The following is a 27,201-nucleotide window of genomic DNA, read 5'->3' on the forward strand; positions in this document are numbered from 1 at the left end:
TTTATATTTTCAGTTCATACTTTCCTTTTGAAAAAGAGGAAATTTAAGGAGATCACTCAGAGAATTTGACATGCTCCTGGATTTGAGGAAATACAAGGAAAACCATGCCTTAAAAAAAGTCTATAAATACCAAGAGGCTGTGCTGGAGATGCTCAAGCCCATGGCAGTATAAGACAAGACAGGCAGTGTTGGAAATGAGCTGCATGTCTTCAGATGTTGGATCAGTAATGACTGCTTCCTCAGAACAGGTATGGATCCCTTGTAATTGCTAATATAACTTTAAAGGGCTTCAAACTAAGGGAGAGTCAAAAGGACCTCAGCAGAGAAGCATCAGGGCATATAGGAAGACAGGCATTCACTTCACCAAGAGAGTTGCAATCAAGGTTCTCAACGTTAGAAAGTGAAAGTGAAGTCGCTCAGTCTTGTCTGACTCTTTGTGACCCCATGGACTGTAGCCTACCAGGCTTCTCCATCCATGGGATTTTCCAGGCAAGAATACTGGAGTGGGTTGCCATTTCCTTCTCCAGGAGATCTTCCCAACCCAGGGATATTGAACCCCGGTCTCCCGCATTGTAGGCAGACACTTTACCATCTAAGCCACCAGGGAAGTCAGCAGAAGGGTCTCTGAAAATACACATGGAAAAATCCATGCGGTTAAGAGCCAACAACTCCATTAACTTGGTCCTGATAGAACCAACCCCTCCGTGTGGGACTGTGTTCTTTTATCCTATCTCTCCTTCCCCTGAGCCATACTCTGGAAGAAAGATAAAAGGACAATCATGCTCTTTCCACCATTGCAAGTTCCCAGGCCTGGGTCATGTGAAATTGGGGAAGGGAAATACTTCAAGAAGTTGGAGTGAAGTGAAATTTTTAATGAATGAAACTAGACTGTTCTTGTGACTATAAAGGACTGGGAAAATAATGGAGGTTGCCTAAGATTTTACGGGAATGAGAAGAACAGAGTCACAGAGTCCAGAGTAGGGAGAAAAAATAAAGTTGAGGTTCAGTTCCTTCAGTACATCAGTTACCTTTCTTACAAATTTAATGATTTCAACTGAAACGGTGTAAGTAGTCTTTTTCTATAAGGGGAACAACAAAACAAAGGGAAGCTCTTTATTTGACACAATGCTAAAGAGGCACATTCAGTCCTGGTCTCAGGACTCCAATGAAGATTCAGATGTCCTACCTTATGACACCAGTGCAGGTACAATTCAATCCCCTCCCAAAGCAACAAAATCCCAAGTACCTGAAAAAAGAAAAAAAAAAGATTATATTGAAATCCCCAAGATGCTGCCAAAAACTCTTTCCTGAATTCAAAATTCTTTCAGAGTCTGGTATTACATTCACTTCTTGCTACATCAGCAGTTTTCATATGCTGGGAATTTGCCATTCTGTTCCTCTGCTAAAAAGCTCTCCCCCTTCCCATGCCACTGAAGCTTCAAAGAAAGTTCACGTGTCACCTCCTACTTGTACCTTTCACCAGCAACCCCTGGAAGAATTTATCATCATCTTCTCTGGGATTTTGCAAAGTTAGTGTACTGATATCTTTCTTGAGTTCCTACCAATTTCTTGGTAGGTATTACTCAGTCACTTCTTAGAGAACAGAGGTCAGGGGTCAGCCTTTCCAAGGGTCATCTAAAAAACCTTTCTTGAGGAGCCAGTGCCACTGTTGTAACTACTAGCCACTATCATTAACATGGGTATTTAGGCAATAAATCCTAGATTGAATTTGAAGCTAAATCTAACCAGTCACCAAGTCAGTGTGGAGACAGGAACAGAAAAACAGAGTCCTCAGATGCTTAGGATATGAATGAGAGAATGTATGAGACAGATTTTTATCAAAACAATTTCACAAATATAGTTCACTTGTTCTTTATTCAGCCTTATAAAATACCATTCTATTAAATATTATCTTGCTCATTTGGAAGAAAAGAAACTGAGGCTCCACACCACAACTTCCAGGATGATTTTCCTAAATAGCAATCTGATTTATGCTTAATGCACTAGCTCACTTTTCAGGCCTTCCAAGGTCTGTTACAAGCCTATCTAAAATGATGTTATTCCTTTATCTTCAACATCCCCTGGGTTCAGTTCAGTCACTCAGTCGTGTCCGACTCTTTGTGACACCATGGACTGCAGCACATCAGGCCTCCCTGTCCATCACCAACTTACAGAGTTTACTCAAACTCATGTCCATTGAGTAGGTATTGCCATCCAACCATCTCATCCTCTGCTGTCCCCTTCTGTTCCTGCCTTCAATCTTTCCCAGCATCAGGGTCTTTTCAAATGAGTCAGTTCTTCGCATCAGGTGGCCAAAGTATTGGAGTTTCAGCTTCAGCATCAGTCCTTCCAAAAATCAGGACTGATTTTCCTTAGGATTGACTGGTTGCATCTCTTTGCAGTCCAAGAGACTCTCAAGAGTCTTCTCCAACACCACAGTTCAAAAGTATTAATTCTTCAGCGCTCAGCTTTCTTTATAGTCCAACTCTCACATCCATACATGACCATAGTTTTGACTAGACAGACTTTGTCAGCCAAGTAATTTCTCTGTTTTTAAATATGCTGTCTAGGTTGGTCATAGCTTTTCTCCCAAGGAGCAAGTGTCTTTTAATTTCATGGTTGTAGTCACAATCTGCAGTGATTTTGGAGCCCAATAACAGAGTCTGTCACTGTTTCTGCTGTTTCCCCATCTATTTGCCATGGAGTGATGGGACCAGATGCCATGATCTTAGTTTTCTGAATGTTGTTTTAAAGCAGCTTTTTCACTCTCCTCTTTCGCTTTCATCAAGAGACTCTTTAGTTCCTCTTCACTTTCTGCCATAAGAGTGGTGTCATCTGCATATCTGAGGTTATTGATATTTCTCCCAGAAATCTTTTTTTTGGGGGGGGATACACAAGATTTCTTTATTTTTAAGGAAGAAGTTACTCAAACAGTAAAAGAAAATAAGTAAATGGCCAGTGTTTCTCAAAATAGTTTTCAAGAGACTTAGTGTGTTGCTTGTACACATAAACACCTGTGTTCACTTCAAGACAAAGACAAATTTTTTACACTTCCAAGAGAAATGAATATCATAAAAGCAGAATTCATTACCATATGTAAAATAGATAACCAATGCAAGTTCCAAGCATGAAGCAGGGCACCCAGAGCCAGTGCTCTGGGACAACCTAGAGGAGGGAGGGATGTGGGAAGGGGTCCCAGGATGGGAGGGACACATGCACACCCGTGGCAACTCGTGTTGATGCATGGCCAAATCCATCACAGTACTGTAAAATAACCATTAAAATTAAAACAAATTAATTGAACATTAAAAATTAATGAAAATTATTTTTTTAATTTAAATTTATTTTAATTGGAGGCTAATTACTTTACAATATTGTATTGGTTCTGCCATACATCAACATGAATCCGCCAAGGGCATACACGCGTTCCCCATCCTGAACCCCCCTCCCACCTCCCTCCCCGTACCATCCCTCTGGGTCATCCCAGTGCACCAGCCCCAAGCATCCGTATCATGCATCGAACCTGGACTGGCGATTCGTTTCTTATATGATATTATACATGTTTCAATGTCATTCTCCCAAATCATCCCACCCTTGCCCTCTCCCACAGAGTCCAGAAGACTGTTCTATACATCTGTGTCTCTTTTGCTGTCTTGCATACAGGGTTATCATTGCCATCTTTCTAAATTCCATATATATGCATTAGTATATTGTATTTGGTGTTTTTCTTTCTGGCTTATGTCACTCTGTATAATAGGCTCCAGTTTCATCCACCTCATTAGAACTGATTCAAATGTATTCTTTTTAATGGCTGAGTAAAACTCCATTGTGTATATGTACCACACCTTTCTTATCCATTCGTCTGCTGATGGACATCTAGGTTGCTTCCATGTCCTGGCTATTATAAACAGTTCTGCGATGAACATTGGGGTACACGTGTCTCTTTCAATTCTGGTTTCCTCGGTCTGTATGCCCAGCAGTGGGATTGCTGGGTCTTAAGGCAGTTCTATTTCCAGTTTTTTAAGGAATATCCATTCTGTTCTCATAGTGGTTGTACTAGTTTGCATTCCCTCTCCAGCATTTATTGAGTCTAGACTGTTGGATCACAGCCATTCTGACTGGCATGAAATGGTACCTTACTGTGGTCTTGATTTGCATTTCTCTGATAATGAGTGATGTTGAGCATCTTTTCCTGTGTTTGTTAGCCATCTGTGTGTCTTCTTTGGAGAAATGTCTAATTAGGTCTTTGGCCCATTTTTTGATTGGGTCGTTTATTTTTCTGGAATTGAGCTGCAGGAGCCGCTTGTATATTTTTGAGATTAGTTGTTTGTCAGTTGCTTTATTTGCTATTATTTTCTCCCATTCAGAAGGCTGTCTTTTCACCTTGCTTATAGTTTCCTTTGTTGTGCAGAAGCTTTTAATTTTAATTAGATCCCATTTGTTTATCTTTGCTTTTATTTCCAATATTCTAGGAGGTGGGTCATAGAGGATCCTGCTGTGATTTATGTTGGAGAGTGTTTTGCCTATATTCTCCTCTAGGAGTTTTATAGTTTCTGGTCTTATGTTTAGATCTTTAATCCATTTGGAGTTTATTTTTGTGTTTGGTGTTAGAAAGTGTTCTAGTTTCATTCTTTTACAAGTGGTTGACCAGTTTTCCCAGCACCACTTGCTAAAGAGATTGTCTTTAATCTATTGTATATTCTTTCCTCCTTTGTCAAAGATAAGGTGTCCATAGGTACGTTCTCCCAGCAATCTTGATTCCAGTTTGTGCTTCATTCAGCTCAGCATTTCGCATGATGTGCTCTGCATATAAGTACCCCAATGTTCATCGCAGCACTGTTTATAATAGCCAGGACATGGAAGCAACCTAGATGTCCATCAGCAGATGAATGGATAAGAAAGCTGTGCTTCATATACAAATGGAGTATTACTCAGCCATTAAAAAGAATACATTTGAATCAGTTCTAATGAAGTGGATGAAACTGGAGCCTATTATACAGAGTGAAGTAAGCCAGAAAGAAAAACACCAATACAGTATACTAATGCATATATATGGAATTTAGAAAGATGGTAATGATAACCCTGTATGCGAGACAGCAAGAGAGACACAGATGTATAGAACAGTCTTTTGGACTCTGTGGGAGAGGGCAAGGGTGGGATGATTTGGGAGAATGGCATTGAAACATGTATAATATCATATAAGAAACGAATTGCCAGTCCAGGTTTGATGCGTGATACGGATGCTTGGGGCTGGTGCACTGGGATGACCCAGAGGGATGGTACGGGGAGGGAGGAGGGAGGGGGGTTCAGGATGGGGAACACGTGTATACCTGTGGCGGATTCATGTTGATGTATGGCAGAACCAATACAATATTGTAAAGTAATTAGCCTCCAATTAAAATAAATAAATTTATATTTAAAAATAAATAAAAATAAAAAGACAGTCTTGCAGGAGAAGACAAAATTTAAAAAAGAATAAGCAGTAACAATATTCAGCCATGACGTACTCCATTCCCAATTTGGAATCAGTCTGTTGTTCCATATCCAGTTATAACTGTTGCTTCCTGACCTGCGTACAGATTTCTCAGGAGGCAGGTAAGGTGGTCTGACATTCCCATCTGTAAAAGAATTTTCCACAGTTTGTTATGATCCACACAGTCAAGGGCTTTGGTACAGTCAATAAGGCAGAAGTAGATATTTTTCTGGAACTCTCTTGCTTTTTTGATGATCCAGTGGATGTTGGCAATTTGATCTCTGGTTCCTCTGTCTTTACTAAATCCAGCTTGAACATCTGGAAGTTCCCAGGTCACATACTGTTGAACCTGGCTTGGAGAATTTTGAGCATTACTTTGCTATCATGTGAGTTGAGTGCAATTGTGCAGTAGATTGAACATTCTTTGGCATTGCCTTTCTTTGGGATTGGAATAAAAACTGACCTTTTCCAGTTCCATGGCCACTGTTGAATTTTCCAAATTTGCTGGCATATTGAGTGCAGCACTTTAACAGCTTCATCTTTTAAGATTTAAGGACTATTATAACTTTATATCTCATACCTGTCACTCTGAAGTGCCCCACATGCAAACAGAAACTGCACTTGTCTTGTTGATTTCTGTATCCTCAGTATTTATCACTCATATAATAAGCAACACATTTTGTTGAATGAAAAATTAAGGCAAATATTAACTGATTTGGGGGTTGGGATCTTCTATATCAGACAGGAAATCAGTGGAGACAAGGAATCATGAAATCAGAGAAAGATATATATGCCCCATGTATAAAAGGGCACTGAAAAACTCCAGTTAACTAAGAATCAGTCTCACAAGCTTTCCACTTCTTCAAATTCTTCTATTTCCTGGCCTGAATTTCTCATACTACATGACCTTACTGTGTCAAGAAACACAGGCAGGGTCTCTACTGCCTAAACATATTTGCTAAAATGTATTCTGCACCCGGACTAAGTGAAGTCACTCAGTTAAGTCCAACTCTTTACAACCCCATGGACTGCAGCCTACCAGGCTCCTCAGTCTATGGAATTCTCCAGGCAAGAGGACCAGAGTGGGTTGTCATCTCCTTCTCCAGGGGATCCTGACCCAGGGATTGAACCCGAGTCTCCCATATTACAGGCAGACACTTTACTGTCTGAACCACAGGTTAGTGCACCTGGACTAGTTCAGTTCAGTTCAGTTCAGTCGCTCAGTCGTGTCAAGTGGGCCTTAGAAAGCATCACTACGAACAAAGCTAGTGGAGGTGATGGAATTCCAGTTGAGCTGTTTCAAATCCTGAAAGATAATGCTGTGAAAGTGCTGCACTCAATATGCCAGCAAGTTTGGAAAACTCAGCAGTGGCCACAGGACTGGAAAAGGTCAGTTTTCATTCCAATCCCAAAGAAAGGCACTTGGACTAAGGGACTAGCAATTGTGCATTAGAACAGGTTTGACATGCTAGCTAACTTATAAGACCCATAAAGACTTACTCTTAGGGGACAGGCTATGGAATGAGTAGTTCAATATGTAAAGGTACTGCCACGTGAAGGGGTGAGCATCTAAAATGATAATACTAAGTGAACCAGGAAATAGACTATCAAATAGGAGAAGAGAAGAAGGATGTTCTACCACTCTTTCTAAGGGTCAAAATGGTAAGACACATCCTCTAACAGCACAAGCCTTTTTGCCTCCATCTATCCCTCCTGCCTAATATTCAAGTGGCTAATGTAAATGCCAACTCTGCTAAGTGTGATCTGAGGTTCTGAGGGCTCCCAGCACCAACTGAGAACCACGCCACAGACAGAGCACTTAGTGAGGCTACTCATGAAAGGAGTGGGAGAAACAGAAGACATTACTCACCAACAACAATGATGTGTAGGCAGCCAGAATCCCCAGGAAACTCAGTAAGACAATGGACCAGAAGAACCAGAGTCCTGTACCTATAAAAATGACCCTGCAAAAATAAGTTTCAATCCTTAAAATACAGTAAAAAAAAAAAAAAAGTAGCATCCACATCAAGGATAAGGCAACAAGACCAAGTAGATGAGGTATAAGAAAACAGAGGGAGACAAGAGAAGCAATTTGGGAACAGATGTGTGGAGAGCTTTGGGGATATTTAGTGGAGAACTTTTAACTTTGCCCTATAGGTAACTGGGTACTTTAAATGGGGCTCTGTATAAGCGGTATCATTTTTTAAAAGTTATTCAGAATATATATTCAAAACACATATTCTCTTTAAAAAACAATATGATATAGAAGTTCTGGAATTCTAAAAGAGAAAAAGTCTACTGCCTTAATAAAACTTAACACTTTCTATTTTGGAAGGTTTCTGGTTCATGTGAATGTACGTTTTATTATATAACTGCAAGCCACCATGTTAATTTCTCTATCCTGTGTAAGATATTTGACCTCTTTAAAAACTGTCTTGACATGTTCTATTCCTAAGGGAGATTATGAGAGAAAACTGTTAATGATAATCTAAGAGAAACAGGATTAAACTTGTTCCACGTATTGTATGTCAAAACTGTTTTAGACTGTTCAAGAAAACAAAGATTACCTTCTCACCATATAAAACCTGGAGAAATTATATTTTAACAATACAGACCTATAACTTGTCTTACTGCACTTTGAAGACATTGCATTTTTTACAAACTGAAGGTTTGTGGCAACCATACATCAAGCAAGACCATTGGCATCATTTTTCCAACAGCATTTGCTTACTTCCTATCTCTGTATCACATTTTGGCAATTCTTGCAATATTTCAAGATTTTTCATTTCTATTATATTTGTTGTAGTGATTTGTGATCAAAGATTTTTACTGTTACTACCACTATTCGCTGAAGGCAAGTAATAAATAGCTATGGTTAGCTTTCTAGCAATAAAATAATTTTTAACTAAGGCATGAAAATTTTTTATAAATAATGCTATGGTACACTTACAGACAACAGTATAGTATAAAAAGAACTTTTATGTGCACTGAGAAACCAAAAGACTGTGTGATTTGCTTTATTCCTATATTCACTTTACTGCTGTGGTCTGGAAATGAACCCTCAGTATCTCCAAGATATGCCTGTATAAAATATAGATGTATGAACAAAAACCACATTACAAATAAGTAAAGAAATTCTCTTTGGTGAGGAGTTATACATCAAGAAGAAATGTAATATGCAAGCAGCTATCTGAGCAAGAGCTATCCCAGATCAAGACGCTAAGAGTACTCTGTAAAAGATGAGCTCACAGACGGCAATCAAATAAGGACTGTCAACAAATTCAAGCAGTATGTCAATTAAAAGAATAACCTGAATACTAAAAACATAATTAATAGAATGATCAGAAAAGAGGCACAAAATTATCAAGATCTTCAGAAAAATAAAGGTCTCACATTCATATAACTAAAATAGATGTTTTAAAACAAGCACATTAACTATCAAAACAATAAAATGGAGATCTTAGAAAACTTGCAAGATAATCTTTAATGGAAAAGGTCTGAAAAATATATATATATGTATGCACGTGTGTGTGTGTGTATATATATATATATATATATATATATATATACACATAGTTGAATCACTTTGCTTACACTTGTAAATTAGCTATTTTGTTGTTGTTTTAGTTGCTAAGTTGTATCCAACTCTCTGTGAGCCCTTGGGCTGTAGCCCCCCAGAGCTTCTCATACAAGAATACTGGAGTGGGTTGCCATTTCCTTCTCCAGAGGATCTCCCTGACCCAAGGATCAAATCTGCACCCCTTGCATTACCAGGTAGATTCTTTACCACTGAGCTACCAAGGAAGCAAATTAGCTATATTTCAATTTTTTTTTAATGAAAGAGGGACTTAATAGTTGTTGAGATACAGTCAAAGAATTCAGCAAACTGCTTAGCCAAGTAATGATACTGACTTCATTTTCCAAGTGAAGAAGTTAAAGTTTACCATTTAATGGTGCCTCTATCTTTCCTAATCATTTCTCTGGCCACATCTATTTTCTTTCAGTCCCTTTGAACATAAAAGGTCTTCTTTTGTACATTCAATCACATGTAAATATTGATATTGTTATAGTTTAGTTCAGCTCAAAATCCTCTCACCAAATTCAGGTAAAGTTACCACCCACTCACCATGAAATGCAGGAAGAATTTTACATGTTTTTTTTTCTTTTTCTCCTTCCACCTTCTACTTCTTCTTGACCGATGGATTTGTACTCACTATAGGTAGTAATAGTCAGGTAGCACAGAAATGAGAAGAATAAAAAGGTGTTTGTTTAGCTGAGTGGAACTGAAAAAAGTGGAGGGGGTGATCCTAAGAGGACGGAGGAATAGGACAGGGAGACAACCTTCTCCCCCACAAATCCATGGAAAGAACATTTGAATGCTGAGCAGATTCCACAAAACAACTTCTGAATGCTGGCCGAGGACGTCAGGCACCCAGAGGTAGCCCACTGTCTTCTAAAGGAGGTAAGAAAAAATATAAAAGATAAAAAAAGAGACGAAAGAGGTAGGGATGGAGATCCGTCCCAGGAAAGGAGTCTCAAAAAAGAAGTTTCCAAACACCAGGAAACACTCTCACCGGGGAGTCTGTAGCGAGCCTTGGAACCTCAGAGGGCAACATAACCAGGAAGAAAAATAAATAAATAATTAAAACCCACAGATTATGTGCCTAATGGCAACTCCCAGCGCAGAAGCAGAGCAGACGCTCACATCTGCCACTAGCAAGCAGGGACTGGACAGGGAGGTGCGGGCTGCATTGGTTAGGGTAAGGACCAGGCATGAATGCCACAAGGGCTATCTGAGGAAACTATCTTGAGATAGCAACCCAGACAGTGGGATAGCTATCCCATGAAAAGCCCTAACCTAAGACACCCCCAGGCCTGCTCACAGAACAAAGGACCGAGCAGAGCTAGCCAGCTGTGGACAGCCCATCCCTTGCCGGAGACAGGCAGGTGAGGGCAGCCAGAGCAGGTAGGGGGAAACTGCAGCCCCAGAGAGGCATCATCTACCAAGCTGCAAGCAGGCTTCGAGCTAACCAAGACTTTTTGGGATTCTGGACGGTCGACATCTACCAGGAGGGTCACAGCCCGAGATCAGCTCCCCAGAAGAGACATACGGCACACCTGAGAAGGTGCACCGGTTGTACACCCAGAAAACTGAGCGGCTGGGACGCGGGAAGCAAGAAGATGCAGCCCCCAACTGGGGGGCGACTGTACTCGCCAAGCACCTGGTCACCTGACCTGCTCAGACCTGGAAAGGGCACAAAACGCAGGCCCAACCAAGTCTGTGCCTTTGTGGAGTACCCGAGTACCTGAACCTGAGCGGCTTAGACGTGGGAAGTGCACACAACCCAGGGCCTGCCCCAGACAGTTCCTGGCAGAGCAACCTAGAGCCTGAGCAGTATAGACAGGGAAAGCACACACACTGTGAGCAGGGGCAAACCCAGTGTGGCCGAGACACTGCGAGCCCACTCCCCACACACACACCAATGATATTTGTTTGCAGTGTTCCTCCCTCCCCACAGCATGACTGAACAAGTGAACCTAAAAAAGTGATCACCACCGACTCCTTGTATCAGGGTGGAAATTAGACACTGAAGAGACCAGCAAACAGAAGAAGCTAAAATACACAGAGGGAACTACTTTGGAAGTGACAGGTGCAATAGATTAAAACCCTGCAGTTAGCACCGACTACATAGGAAGGAGCCTAGAGATCTTGAGAAGTATAAGCCAGATCAAGGAACTATCTAAAGATGAACTGACCCCACACTGTCCACAACACCACCAGAGAAAGTCCTAGATATATTTTTACTATTATCATTTTTAAAATTTAAAACAAATTTTTTAAGTCTTCTATTACTCCTTTTCCATTTTTATAACCTACTATTACTTTGCCAAAAAAAAGACCCTATTTTTAAAGCAAGCTTCATATATATATATTTCATAATTTTTGTGACTTGTTTTTTTCTTTAATATTGTATTTTTGAGAATCTAACCTCTACTCTAGATTTTTAATCTTTGCTTTTTTTGGTATTTGTTATCAATTTTGTACCTTTAAGAACCCAATCTTCAGTACCCATTTTTACTTGGGAGCGAGATTACTGGCTTGACTGCTCTCTCCCCCTTTTGACTCTCCTTTTTCTCCACCAGGTCCCCTCTATCTCCTCCCTCCCGCTCCTCTTCTCTACCCAATTCTGTGAATCTCTTTGTGTGTTCCAGGCTGTGGTGAACACTTAGGGAACTGATTACTGGTTAGATCTGTCTCTCTGCTTTTGATTCCCACTTTTATTCTCCTGGCCACCTCTGTCTCCTTCCTCCTTCTTCTCTTCTCTGTGTAACTCTGTGAACATCTCTGAGGGATCCAGACTGTGGAGAGCACATAAAGAAGTAAATACTGGCTATCTTGCTCTCTCCCCTTTTGATTCTCCCTCTTCTCCTAGTCACTTCTATCTCCCTCCTCCCTCTTCTCTTCTCCATGTAACTCTGTGAATCTCACCAGGTGTCCCTCACTGTGGAGAAACTTTCCATCATTAACCTAGATGTTTTATCATCGGTGCTGTATAGATGGAGAAGTCCTGAGGCTGCTGTAAGAATAAGACTGAAAACCAGAGGCAACAGAGATAAATCCACGCACCTATGGACACCTTATCTTTGACAAAGGAGGCAAGAATATACAATGGAGAAAAGACAATCTCTTTAGCAAGTTGTGCTGAGAAAACTGGTCAACCACTTGTAAAAGAATGAAACTAGAACACTTTCTAATACCATACACAAAAATAAACTCAAAATGGATTAAAGATCTAAACGTAAGACCAGAAACTATAAAACTCCTAGAGGAAAACATAGGCAAAACACTCTCCAACATAAATCACAGCAGGATCCTCTATGACCCACCTCCCAGAATATTGAAAATGAAAGCTAAGATAAACAAATGGGACATAATTAAAATTAAAAGCTTCTGCACAACAAAGGAAACTATAAGCAAGGTGAAAAGACAGCCTTCTGAATGGGAGAAAATAATAGCAAACAAAGCAACGGACAAAGAATTAATCTCAAAAATATACAAGCAACTCCTGCAGCTCAATTCCAGAAAAATAAACGACCCAATCAAAAAATGGGCCAAAGACCTAATTAGACATTTCTCCAAAGAAGACATACAGATGGCTAACAACAACATGAAAAGATGCTTAACATCACTCATTATCAGGGAAATGCAAATCAAGACCACAATGAGGTTACCATTGCACACCAGTCAGAATGGCTGCTATCCAAAAGTCTACAAGCAATAAATGCTGGAGAGGGTGTGGAGAAAAGGGAACCCTCTTATACTGTTTGTGGGAATGCAAACTAGTGCAACCACTATGAGAACAGAATGGATATTCCTTAAAAAACTGGAAATAGAACTGCCATACAACCCAGCAATCCCACTGCTGGGCATACACACCAAGGAAACCAGAATTAAAAGAGATATGTGTACCCCAATGTTCATCGCAGCACTGTTTATAATAGCCAGGACATGGAAGCAACCTAGATGTCCATCAGCAGACGAATGGATAAGAAAGCTGTGGTACATATACACAATGGAGTTTTTACTCAGCCATTAAAAAGAATACATTTGAATCAGTTCTAATGAGGTGGATGAAACTGGAGCCGATTATAGAGTGAAGTAAACCAGAAAGAAAAACACCAATACAGTATACTAATGCATATATAAGGAATTTAGAAGGATGGTAACAATAACCCTGTATGCGAGACAGGAAAAGAGACACAGATGTATAGAACAGTCTTTTGGACTCTGTGGGAGAGGGCAAGGGTGGGATGATTTGGGAGAATGGCATTGAAACATGTGTATTATCATATATGAAATGAATCGCCAGTCTAGGTTCGATGCATGATACAGGGTGCTCGGGGCTGGTGCGCTGGGATGACCCAGAGGGATGGTATGGGGAGGGAGGTGGGGGGTGCGGTTCAGGATGGGGAACACATGTACACCCGTGGCGGATTCATGTCAATGTATGGCAAAACAAATACAATAATTAGCCTCCAACATAAAGTTATATTTTTTTTAAAATAAACATACCAAGGCATTCAGACAAAAATGACTGTTGGATAATAAGAATTTTAGAAATTGACAATGAATAGCTTATAATGAAGAAGGCAACGGCACCCCATTCCAGTACTCTTGCCTGGAAAATCCCATGGATGGAGGAGCCTGTTAGGCTGCAGTCCATGGGGTCCCGAAGAGTCGGACACAACTGAGCAACTTCACTTTCATTTTTCACCCTTATGCATTGGAGAAGGAGATGGCAACCCACTCCAGTGTTCTTGCCTGGAGAATCCCAGGGACAGGGGAGCCTGGTGGGCTGCAGTCTATGGGGTCACACAGAGTCGGACACGACTGAAGCGACTTAGTAGCACCAGTACCAGCAACTTATAAATGTGTGTTTCTAACATGTTCTGTTCCTTTTAACTTACAATCTTGATTATATTAAGAATTTTCTAAACTCACTTGCATTTAAAGCAGAATAAATTCTGAATCAGAATAATAGAAAAAAAGAAAAAAGTGTTTCTTGGTCGTCACATCTTTAAACTGGGATTATACAATTGCTCAAGATTATGCAGTAGACTTCACTCCACATGGATTGTCTACTTCAGGATTCTTCTGACTTACTCTTTTCAAGCAGTTTCCTCTGTTCTACAACATTGCTTTACATCTCTCTAGCAGAATCATCACACATCTTTTTGGATGAAGTCCTTCTCATCCAATAGACACAGTCTTTGTCTGGCAGCCCAGTCAACCTTCTCATCTAAATCCAGTCTCTGCACTCATATTTAAAGAAACTTTCTAGGACCCTTTCCTTGCATTCCCAGAGATACAAGGTACAGATTATTTGCATGCTCTCCCAATGTTTACCATACATACCACAATGCTTATCAGCAGAATCAATTGTCAGATGACAGCAACTCTGAGGAAAAACAAAAGACACAACCAGTTCTACATGAGGACACACACAAGCCATGGAACTTTTGTCTGTCTACTACCATGTCAAGAGGTGATGATGTTGTCCAGTTGCTAAGTTGTGGCCGATTCTTTGCAACCCCGTGAACTGCAGCATGCCAGGCTTGCCTACCCTTTACTATCTCCTGGAGTTTGCTCAAACCCATGTCCATTGAGTCAATTATACCATCCAAACCTCTCCTCTGTCACCCCCTTCTCCTACTGTCCTCAATCTTTCCCAGCATCACGGTCTTCTCAAATGAGTTAGCTCTTCACATCAGGCGGCCAGAGACTGGAGCTTCAGCTTCAGCATCAGTCCTTCTAATGAATATTCAGGGATGATTTCCTTTAGCATTGACTGGTTTGATCTCCTTGTTGTCCATGGGACTCTCAAAAGTCTTCTCCAGTGCCACAATTGAGTATCAATTCTTTGGCACTCAGCCTTCTTTATGATCCAAATCTCACATCCATACACAGCTACTGAAAAAAAACATAGCTTTGACTAGAAAGACTTCTGTCGGCAAACTGATGTCTCTCCTTTTTAATATGCTGTCTAGGTTGGTCATGGCTTTTTCTTGCAAAGAGTAAGGGTCTTTTAATTCCGTTGCTGCTGTCACCATCTGCAGTGATTCTGGAGCCCAAGAAAATAAAACCTGTCACTGTTTCCACTTTTTCCCATCTATCTCCTGTGAAATGATAGGACCAGATGCTATGATATTAGTTTTTTGAATGTTAAGTTTTAAGCCAGCTTTTTCACTCTCCTCTTTCACCTTCTTCAAGAGGCCTTTTAGTTCATCTTTGTTTTCCACCATTAGGGTGGTATCATCTGCCATCATCTGAGGTTAATCATATTTCTCCCAGTATTTGATTCTCTCATATTTGATTCCAGCTTGTGAGCCATCTAGCTCAGCATTTTATGTAATGTATTCCCCATATGTTAAATAAGCATGGTAAAAATATACAGCCTTGATGTACTGCTTTCCTAATTTTGAACCAGTCCATTGTTCCATGTCCAGATTTAACTGTTGCTTCTTGACCTGTATACACGTTTCTCAAGAGGCCAGTAAGGTGGTCTGGTATTTTCATCTCTTCATGAATTTTCCACAGTTTGTTGCGACTTAAATTGAAGAAAGTAGGTAAAACCGCTAAACCATCACGTATGCCCTTATTCAAATCCTTTATGATTATACAGTGGAAGTGAGAAATAGATTTAAGGACCTAGATCTGATAGATAGAGTGCCTGATGAACTATGGAATGAGGTTCGTGACATTGTACAGGAGACAGGGATCAAGACCATCTCCATGGAAAAGAAATGCAAAAAAGCAAAATGGCTGTCTGGGGAGGCCTTACAAAGAGCTGTGAAAAGAAGAGAGGTGAAAAGCAACGAAGAAAAGGAAAGATATAAGCATCTGAATGCAGAGTTCCAAAGAATAGCAAGAAGAGATAAGAAAGCCTTCTTCAGCGATCAATGCAAAGAAATAGAGGAAAACAACAGAATGGGAAAGACTAGAGATCTCTTCAAGAAAATTAGAGATACCAAGGGAACATTTCATGCAAAGATGGGCTCAATAAAGGACAGAAATGGTCTGGACCTAACAGAAGCAGAAGATATTAAGAAGAGGTGGCAAGAATACATGGAAGAACTGTACAAAAAAGATCTTCACGACCCAGATAATCATGATGATGTGATCACTAATCTAGAGCCAGATATCCTGGAATGTGAAGTCAAGTGGGCCTTAGAAAGCATCACTATGAACAAAGCTAGTGGAGGTGATGGAATTCCAGTTGAGCTGTTTCAAATCCTGAAAGATGATGCTGTGAAAGTGCTGCCCTCAATATGCCAGCAAATTTGGAAAACTCAGCAGTGGCCACAGGATTGGAAAAGGTCAGTTTTCATTCCAATCCCAAAGAAAGGCAATGCAAAAGAATGTTCAAACTACCACACAACTGCACTCATCTCACATGCTAGTAAAGTAATGCTCAAAATTCTCCAAGCCAGACTTCAGCAATACGTGAACCGCGAACTCCCTGATGTTCAAGCTGGTTTCAGAAAAGGCAGAGGAAACAGAGATCAAATTGCCAACATCCACTGGATCATGGAAAATGCAAGAGAGTTCCAGAAAAACATCTATTTCTGCTTTATTGACTATGCCAAAACCTTTGACTGTGTGGATCACAAGAAGCTGTGGAAAATTCTGAGAGAGATGGGAATACCAGACCACCTGACCTGCCTCTTGAGAAATCTGTATGGAGGTCAGGAAGCAACAGTTAGAACCAGACATGGAACAACAGACTGGTTCCAAATAGGAAAAGGAGTACGTCAAGGCTGTATATTGTCACCCTGCTTATTTAACTTCTATGTAGAGTACATCATGAAAAACGCTGGACTGGAGGAAACACAAGCTGGAATCAAGATTGCCGGGAGAAATATCAATAACCTCAGATATGCAGATGACACCACCCTTATGGCAGAAAGTGAAGAGGAGCTAAAAAGCCTCTTGATGAAAGTGAAAGAGGAGAGGGAAAAAGTTGGCTTAAAGCTCAACATTCAGAAAATGAAGATCATGACATCTGGTCCCATCACTTCATGGGAAATAGATGGGGAAACAGTAGAAACAGTATCAGACTTTATTTTTGGGGGCTCCAAAATCACTGCAGATGGTGACTGCAGCCATGAAATTAAAAGACGCTTGCACCTTGGAAGAAAAGCTATGACCAACCTAGATAGTATATTCAAAAGCAGAGACGTTACTTTGCCGACTAAGGTCCGTCTAGTCAAGGCTATGGTTTTTCCTGTAGTCATGTATGGATGTGAGATTTGGACCGTGAAGCAAGCTGAGCACCTAAGAATTGATGCCTTAGAACTGTGGTGTTGGAGAAGACTCTTGAGAGTCCCTTGGACTGCAAGGAGATCCAACCAGTCCATTCTGAAGGAGATCAACCCTGGGATTTCTTCAGAAGGAATGATGCTAAAGCTGAAGCTCCAGTACTTTGGATACCTCATGTGAAGAGTTGACTCACTGGAAAAGACTCTGATGCTGGGAGGGATTGGGGGCAGGAGGAGAAGGGGACGACTCAGGATGAGATGGCTGGATGGCATCATGGACTCGATGGACGTGAGTCTGAGGGAACTCTGGGAGATGGTGATGGACAGGGAGGCCTAGCATGCTGCTATTCATGGGGTCGCAAAGAGTCGGACACGACTGAGCAACTAAACCGAACTGAACTGAACTGCGATCCACACAAAGGTTTTAGTGTAGTCAATGAAGCAGAAGTGGACTTTTTCTGGAATTGTCTTGCTTTTTCTGTGATCCAAACGATGTTGGCAATTTGATCTCTGGTCCCTCTACCTTTTGTAAATCCAGCTTGAACATCTGGAAGTTCTCAGTTCATGTACTACTGAAGCCTAGCTTGAAGGATTTTGAGCATAATCTTGCTAGCAGGTGAAATGAGTGCAATTGTATGGCAGTCTGAACATTATTTGGTATTGTCTTGCTTTGAGATTAGAATGAAAACTGACCTTTTCCAGTCCTGTGGCCACTGTGAGTTTTCCAAGTTTGTTGGCATACTGAATGTAGCACTTTAACAGCATCATCTTTTAGAATCTGAAATAGCTCAGCTAGAATTCCGTTACCTCCACTAGCTTTGTTCGTGGTAATGCTTCCTACGACCCACTTGACTTCACAGTCCAGGATGTCTGGCTCTAGGTGAGTGACCACACCATTGTGGTTATCTGGGTCATTAAGAAATACACAGTTCTGTGTATTCTTGCCACCTCTTCTTAATATTTTAATACTCTTAATATCTCTGCTTCTTGTTATTTTGATCCTTTATTGTGCCCATCTTTGCATGAGATGTCCCCTTGGTATCCTCACTTTTCTTGAAGAGATCTCTGGTCTTTCCCACTCTATTGTTTCCCTCTATTTCTCTTCATTGCTCACACAAGAAGGCTTTATTATCTCTCCTTGCTATTCTTTGGAACTCTGCATTCAGTTGGGTATATCCTTCCCTTTTCCTTTGCCTTTTGCATCTCTTCTTTTCTTGGCTCTTGTAAGGTCTCCTCATACAACCACTTTGCCTTCTTGCATTTTTTTTCTTGGGGATGATTTTGGTCACTACCTCCTGTACAATGTTATCAACCTCTGTTCATAGTTTTTCAAGCACTCTGTCTACTAGATCTAATCCCTTGACTCTCTATTTATCACCTCCACTGTGTGAAGGGATTTGATTTAGGCCTCAATGGCCTAGAGGTTTTCCCTACTTTCTCCAATTTTAGACTGAATTTTGCAGTAAAGAGCTGATGATTTGACCCACAGTCAGCTCCAGGTCTTGTTTTTGCTGACTGTATAGAGCTTCTCCATCTTTGGCTGCAAAGAATATAATCAATCTGATTTAGGTATTGATCATCTGATGATATCCATGTGTAGAGTTGTCTTTTTTGTTGTTGGAAGCTAACTCTTATTAGCTAATGTTAACACCTTAGCTGATGGTGTTGCTTCATATTAGCTTGGCATCAATGATATTGCCTGGCATCCATTTTGTTTGTCCAATGGGCCACAGAGACCACCAATTGACAGTAGCACTCTCAGGTGCTAGTGATCTAGACATGATATAGACAGCAGCCCTTAGTCATAAGCAAATAAAAGTTCTTGATATGACTTTCCCAACAGCCCTTGTGGTCAACAGTCTTCATGTTTCCCAGCACCTGTATGCTTTATGTGTCCCTTAGACAAGACTCTCATAGGGCTTACAAGAACTTTCCTCTTATAGAATGACCTAACCAATATGGTCCTAGCCCAGGAATCACAAAGCAGCCTAGCCATAGACCCTAATAAAGGCATGTGCCTAGGTCCTGCCTCACTCTCTGTCTATATTCTCCCTTGACGTTCCTGTGTGGGCCCAAAGCACTGTGTACTTTCTCCAGTACCTACAAATAATAAACTTCTCTATTTTAATTTGTCTTGCAGTCTGTTGCTGAACCATCTTATTGCTTCAGCTCACCATCTAGCACCCTGAGCTTCACACAACAAATGGTGGTATGATCCCTCACCGAGAGCCAGATATCATGGAATGCATAGTCAAGTGGGCCTTAGAAAGCAGCACTACAAACAAAGCTAGTGGAGGTGATGGAATTCCAGTTGAGCTGTTTCAAATCCTGAAAGATGATGCTGTGAAAGTGCTGCCCTCAATATGCCAGCAAATTTGGAAAACTCAGCAGTGGCCACAGGACTGGAAAAGCTCAGTTTAAATTCCAATTCCAAAGAAAGGCAATGCCAAAGAATGTTCAAACTACCGCACAATTGCACTCAACTCACATGCTAGTAAAGTAATGCTCAAAATTCTCCAAGCCAGGCTTCAGCAATACGTGAACTGCGAACTTCCAGATGTTCAAGCTGGTTTTAGAAAAGGCAGAGGAACAAGAGATCAAATTGCCAACATCAGCTGGATCATGGAAAAAGCAAGAGAGTTCCAGAAAAACATCTATTTCTGCTTTATTGACTATGCCAAAGCCTTTGACTGTGTGGATCACAACAAACTGTGGAAAATTGTGAAAGAGATGGCAAACCAGACCTCCTGATCTGCCTCTTGAGAAATCTGTATGCAGGTCAGGAAGCAACAGTTAGAACCAGACATGGAACAACAGACTGGTTCCAAATCAAGAAAGGAGTATGTCAAGGCTGTATATAGTCACCCTGCTTATTTAACTTATATACAGAGTACATCACAAGAAATGCTGGGCTGGATGAAGCACAAGCTGGAATGAAGATTGCCAGGAGAAATATCAATAACCTCAGATATGCAGATGACACCACCCTTATGGCAGCAAGTGAAGAACTAAAGGGCCTCTTGATGAAAGTGAAAGAGGAGAGTGAAAAAGTTGGCTTAAAACTCAACACTCAGAAAACTAAGATTATGGCATCTGGTCCCATCACTTCATGGCAAATAGATGGGAAAACAGTGACAGACTTTATTTTGGGGGGCTCCAAAGTCACTGCAGATGGTGACTGCACCCATGAAATTAAAAGACGCTTTCTCCTTGGAAGAAAAGTTATGAGCAACCTGCTGCTGCTGCTGCTGCTGCTGCTAAGTCACTTCAGTCATGTCTGTGTGTGACCCCATAGACGGCAGTCCACCAGGCTCCCCTGTCCCTGGGATTCTCCAGGCAAGAACACTGGAGTGGGTTGCCATTTCCTTCTCCAATGCATGAAAGTGAAAAGTGAAAGTGAAGTCACTCAGTCGTGTCTGACTCTTCGTTCCCCCATGGACTGCAGCCTACCAGGCTCCTCCATCCATGGGATTTTCCAGGCAAGAGTACTGGAATGGGGTGCCATTGCCTTCTCCTATAACCTAGACAGCATATTAAAAAGCAGACATTACTTTGCCAACAAAGGTCCATCTAGTCAAAGCTATGGTTTTTCCAGTAGCCATGTATGGGTATGAGAGTTGGACCATAAAGAAAGCTGAGAACCAAAGAATTAATGCTTTTGAATGGTGGTGTTGGAGAAGACTCTTGAGAGTCCCCTGGACTGCAAGGAGATCCAACCAGTCCATCCTAAAAGAAATCAGTCCTGAATATTCATTGGAAGGACTGACGCTGAAACTGACACTCCAATACTTTGTCCACCTGATGTGAAGAACTGACTCATTGGAAAAGACCCTGATGCTGGGAAAGATTGAAGGTGGGAGAAGAAGGTGATGACAGAGGATAAGATGGTTGGATGGCATCACCAACTCAATGGACATGTCTGAGTAAACTCCGGGAGTTGGGATGGACAGGGAGGCCTGGTGTGCTGCAGTCCATGGGGTCACAAAGAGTCAAACACGACTGAGCAACTAAACTGAATTCAGTAAAGTCATAACACATTTCCTCCAACCTTAGATAAAAAAGGTGAGCCACAGAAAAAGTTCATGCCTTTCATCATTTAGCTACATTTAACTAATCTGTCCTAGGATATGAAGAAGCTGAAGCAGACCTGGCAGGAACAAGAAAAATGTGGGCCAAAGTGCTTCCCCATGCCAACTAAGTGAATTACTAGATACTGACATTACACGGAAGCCATCAAAATGCCTGGGTGTATCAGTAATCTTCAGAGTATAAAGAAATAGCTATGATTCACTTCCTGCTTCCAAACTAAATGAATTTCACCTATAACTAATCCTAACCCAATCTTATACTGGGAATGGAATTGTGAGAAATATAGACTTGGTTTTAAGTGGACCCCATTATTACACTACCACAGTCTACTCATGGTCAACTTGGTATTCATACACACCTCTATTAAGCATCCTTGCTTTCTATCTTACACGATGTGATTATCTCTCAAACAACCAAAACTATACCAATCCTCTCTCCAAAAAAGGATACAAAGTTCCTTTATCACCTCTATGGGATGTTTACACCTCTAATTTAAGTACTGATATATATGGTTAACTACTATGAATGCATCTTATTTTTGATGGCAGAATGAAAGAAGAGAAAAATCTATAGACACACACACACACAATTCCACTCCCATGATCATTGTCATTTAGTATCATATGAGTGATGATGTTAAATGTAAAAGGAACTTTGCAGATGTAATTAAGGTTAAAATCAGCTGACTTTAAAATAGTCAGTCAAAGTGGCTATCATCACAAAATCCACAAACAATAAATGCTGGAGAGGGTGTGAAGAGAAGGGAACCCTCCTACACTGTTGGTGGCAACGTAAAGTAGTACGGCCACCATGGATAACAGTATGGAGGTTGGTATAAAAATTAAAAATAGAGCTACCACATGATCCTCAGTCCACTTCTGGACATATATTCAGAGAAGAACATAGTCTGAAAGAATATATGCACCCCAATGTTCACTGCAGCACTGTCCACAACAGCCAAGACATGGAAGTTGTGTCTAGTGATAGAAGCAATGTCTATCGACAGAGGGACAGATAAAGAAGTTGGGGCACCTATTAATATATACAATGGAATATTAATGAGCCATTAAGAAGAATAAAATAATGCCATCTGAGCAACATGGATGGACCTACAGATTGTCATATTGAGTGAAGTAAGTCAGAGAAAGAGAAATATTGTATGATATCCCTTATATGTGGAATCTAAAAAAAAAAAAAGATACAAATGACCTTACAAAACAAAAATAGACTCACAGACTTAGATAATGAACTTATGATTATGGGGGGAGGGGCTGTTAGCAAGTTTGGGATCAACATGTACACACTGTTATATTTAATGGATAACCAACAAGGATCTACTGTATAGCACAGGGATCTCTGCTCAATGTTATGGAATAATGGGAAAAGAATTTGTAAAAGAATAGATACATGTATATGTATAACTGAGTCACTTTGCTCTACACCTGAAACTAATACCACATTGTGAATCAACTATACTCCAACAAAAAATTAAAAATTTTAAAAAAAAGAATAAATGAAAAAATTAGGGAGATTACTCTAGATTATCAGACTGAATCCAATGTAATTACATAAGCTCTTAGATGAGAAGTGGAAGTCACAGAGATGATAAAGGAGAAGTCAGAGACATTGGGAGTGAAAAGGACTAGAAACACCACTGCTAACTTGGAAAATAGAGAATGTCACAAGCTAGAAGTTGAGAACAACTCCCATCTGACAATCATTCATGAAAGAGCACTTCATTCCTACAACCAGAAGGAACTGGATTCTGCCAACAATTTGAATGAACCTAGATTGCAGCCATGAAATTAAAAGATGCTTACTCCTTGGAAGAAAAGTTATGACCAACCTAGATAGTATATTCAAAAGCAGAGACATTACTTTGCTGACTAAGGTCCATCTAGTCAACGCTATGGTTTTTCCAGTGGTCATCTATGGATGTGAGAGTTGGACTGTGAAGAAGGCAGAGTGCCAAAGAATTGATGCTTTCGAATTGTGGTGTTGGGGAAGACTCTTGAGAGTCCCTTGGACTGCAAGGAGATCCAACCAGTCCATTCTGAAGGAGATCAACCCTGGGATTTCTTCGGAAGGAATGATGCTAAAGCTGAAACTCCAGTACTTTGGATACCTCATGTGAAGAGTTGACTCATTGGAAAAGACTCTGATGCTGGGAGGGATTGGGGGCAGGAGGAGAAGGGGGCGACAGAGGATGAGATGGTTGGATGGCATCACTGACTGGATGGACGTGAGTCTGAGTGAACTCCGGGAGATGGTGATGGACAGGGAGGCCTGGTGTGCTGCGATTCATGGGGTGGCAAAGAGTCGAACACGACTGAGCGACTGAACTGAACTGAGAAGTGCATTCTCACTCAGAGACCCAGGTAAAAGTTTAGGTTAGTGGACAACTTGACTTCATTATGAGATCGGAAGCAGAGTACCCAACCAACCATGCCTGACATCTGACCCAAAGAACTATGAGGAAATAAATGGGTATTGCTTTAGGCTACTGAATTTGTGGTAATTCGCTATGGGAGCAATGGAATACTGCCCAATAACTCTATCTGTAGCTTTAGAAACAATGGGACCTCACTCTTGTGTTTTAATAACTTTTATCTGAAGATGAAGTATTGCTGTGAGGACTCTGCCTGCTTCTGAGTATTTTATTCCAACTATGCATTTCAAACCTAGAGAAATAACCACAGGGTGGGTTTTGGGATACCAATGATTACCTACCTCCACTGATTATTCTGAGTGGTGAATTATAGTGCTGCTTTATATCTCTAGAAATTTGTATCAATTCAGAGTCAGTACCCAGTACTGTCCCAAAAGTACTCTTGGCCTGGTACACAACCACCCTGGTAAATAGCCAGACCTTCCTCGGCAGGTGAACTATACAGTTCTGTATGGGCAGATCACTTTATGCAACAAGGTTCTTCCTCAAGGATTTCTCTTCATTCAAGAGCTATTTTACTTGGTAAATGAAATACAGGATAGGAACAAAGAATAGGAAAACAACAGGAAAAAACTAACAAAACTAAGGCTTCATTGTTTGAAAAAATACACATAATTGACAAAGCATCAATAAGACTAACCAAGGAAAAAAGAGGATCCAAATAAATAAAAATTTAAATTTAAAAGGAGTCTCTACAACTGAAATCACAGAAAAGAACATAATAGATGACTATGAACAACTTTGATGCTTTCAAACTGTGGTGCTGGAGAAGACTCTTCAGAGCCCCTTGGATAGAAAAGAGATCAAACCAGTCAATCCTAAAGGAAATCAACTCTGAATATTCATTGCAAGGACTAATGCTGAAGCTGAAGTTCCAATACTTTGGCCACCTGATGTGAAAAGCTAACTCATTAGAAAAGACCCTGATACTAGGAAAGATTGAAGGCGGGGGGAAAGGGGCAACAGAGGATGATATGTTTGGATGGCATCACTGATTCAATGGACATGAGTTTGAGCAAATGCCAGGAGATACTGAAGGACAGGAAAGCCTGGCATGCTGCAGTCCATGGGTCAGAAAGAGTTGGATACAACTGAATGACTGAACAACTGAACAACAAAATGAATGACTGTATGCCAACAAACTGCACAATCTAGAAAAAAGGATAAATTTCTAGAAACAGACAATCTACCAAGACTGAATCATGAAGAACTAGAAAATCTGATCAGAGTAAGATTTGAAGTAATGAGAAAGGAGAGTGAATCAGTAATCAAAAACCTCCCAAAAAAAGAAAAGCACATGACCAGTTGCTTCCCTGGTAGAGTTTAAACATTTAAAGATGAATTAACATCAATTCTTCTCAAACTCTTAACAAAAGCTGAAGAGGACAGAACACTCTCAAATTCATTTTAAAAACTTCTTTTTAAATGTTTGTTTAAAAAAAAAAAACATTTTTTAGCAGCATTTCCATGATATAAAAGCCAGAGAAGGAAAGAAAAGAAGACAAGGAAAGACAAGAAAAGAAACTACAGGCCAAAATCTCTGATGAATATAGATGCAAGAATTGACAACAAATTACTACAAGTCAAATATAACAGCACATTAAAAGAATCATACACTATGATCAAGTGGGATTTGTCCCTGTCATATAAGAATAGTTCTCTACACACAATATGTCATCATCACATTAACATATAGAATGAAAGATTAAAATCATATTATCATTTCAACAGATGAAAAAATAGCATCTGACAAATTCAATCTCCATTCATGATTAAAAAAAAACTCTCAACAAACTGGGTATAGAAGTCAATAAAATAAATGAAATAAAGTCACATATCACAAGCCCACACCTTACTCAATGATGAAAGTTAAGAGCTTTTCCTGTAAGATCAGGAGTAAGACAAGACTGTACACTTTCAACACTCCTATTCAACATAGTACTAGAAGTCCTAGTTAGAGCAATCAGACAAAATAAGAGAAAGAAATAAAAGGCATCAGGATTGGAAAGAAGTAAAACCTTCTCTATGCGAAGATGACATTTTTTATAGAGAAAATATTACAGACTCCATCAAAATGCTGGAAAGATCAGATTAATTATAGCTAAAGTTACAGTCAGACATGACTGAGTGACTGAATTGAACTGAACTGAAAATTGCAGGATACAAATATACAAAAATCTGTTGCATTTCTACATACTGATAACAAATACATAGAAAATTATGATCAACAACCTCAGTTATATAATCATTAACAAAAATAAAATACTTAAGAATAAATTTAATCAAGGACCTTAAAGAGCTATCCACTGAAAATTATAAGACATGAAATGAAAAGATACCTCATGTTCATAAACTGAAAGAATTAATATTGCTACAATTTCCATACAACTGAAAGCAATCTATAGACTGGATGCAATCCCTATCAAAATTCCAATAGCACTTTTTATAGAAATAGAATAAACAATCCTAAAATATGTATGGAACCACAAAAGATCCCAAATAGCCAAAGTAATACTGAGAAAAAAGAACTAAGCTGGAGACATTACACTTTCTAATTTCAAACAATACTACAAAACTATAATAAATAAAAAAGTAGAGTATTGGCACAAAAACAAACACCAGATCAATGGGATGCCACAAAAAGCCAAGAAATAAACCCATGATTATACATGGTCTATTATTTTATGACAAAGGAGATAAGAACCAGGATATTCAATCAGGAAAGGACAGTCTCCCCAATAAACAGTGTTGAATAAACATGCAAAACAGTGAAACCAATATCTTACACCACATACGGAAATCAACTCAATATGCATTGAATTCTTGAACATCAAACCAAAGAACTTCTACAAGAAAATATAATCAGTAAGTTCCTTAATATCACCCTAGATGATTTTTTGTTTTAATTTGACATCAAAACCAAAGGAATGAAAGCGAAAACAAACAAGGGTAACTACATCAAACTACTTCGTCTGCATAGCAAAGCAAATGGGAGAAAATATTTACAAATCATATATCTGATTAACAGATTAATATCCAAAAACATATAAAGAGTTCATACAACTGAATATCAACTAAAATAATCCAATTTTAAAATAGAGAGGATTGGAATAGACATTTTTCCCAAGAAGACATACAGGCCACAGGTATATAAAAAGGTATTCAACAACAACTAATCATCAGGAAAATGCAAATCAAAACAATTAGATATAACCTCATCTTTCTTAGAATAATTACTACGAAAAAGACAAAACATAACAAGTGTTTGGAAGGATATGGACAAAAGGCAACCCCTGTGCACCACTGGCTGGAATGTAAATTGGTGCAGGCACTATGGAAACCAGTATGTAGGCTCCTCAAAAAAAATTAA

The 27,201-nt window shown here is 39.9% G+C and overlaps 1 protein-coding gene across 1 annotated transcript in view; it reads right to left on the reverse strand.

The window, feature by feature from the left end:
* The window catches only part of LOC138083519 (glycerophosphodiester phosphodiesterase domain-containing protein 4-like), a 128,573-nt gene that overhangs the window by 90,206 nt on the left and 11,166 nt on the right, over positions 1 to 27,201 (reverse strand). Inside the window, exons 3-4 of the mRNA XM_068977379.1 lie at positions 7,344 to 7,437; positions 1,187 to 1,246 (exon numbers count right to left, since the gene is read on the reverse strand). Coding sequence (XP_068833480.1) covers positions 1,187 to 1,246; positions 7,344 to 7,437 — 154 coding nt within the window. The remainder of the gene's footprint in view (positions 1 to 1,186; positions 1,247 to 7,343; positions 7,438 to 27,201) is intronic.

Source organism: Capricornis sumatraensis, chromosome 8, assembly GCF_032405125.1.
Source record: "Capricornis sumatraensis isolate serow.1 chromosome 8, serow.2, whole genome shotgun sequence".
Taxonomy (NCBI): domain Eukaryota; kingdom Metazoa; phylum Chordata; class Mammalia; order Artiodactyla; family Bovidae; genus Capricornis; species Capricornis sumatraensis.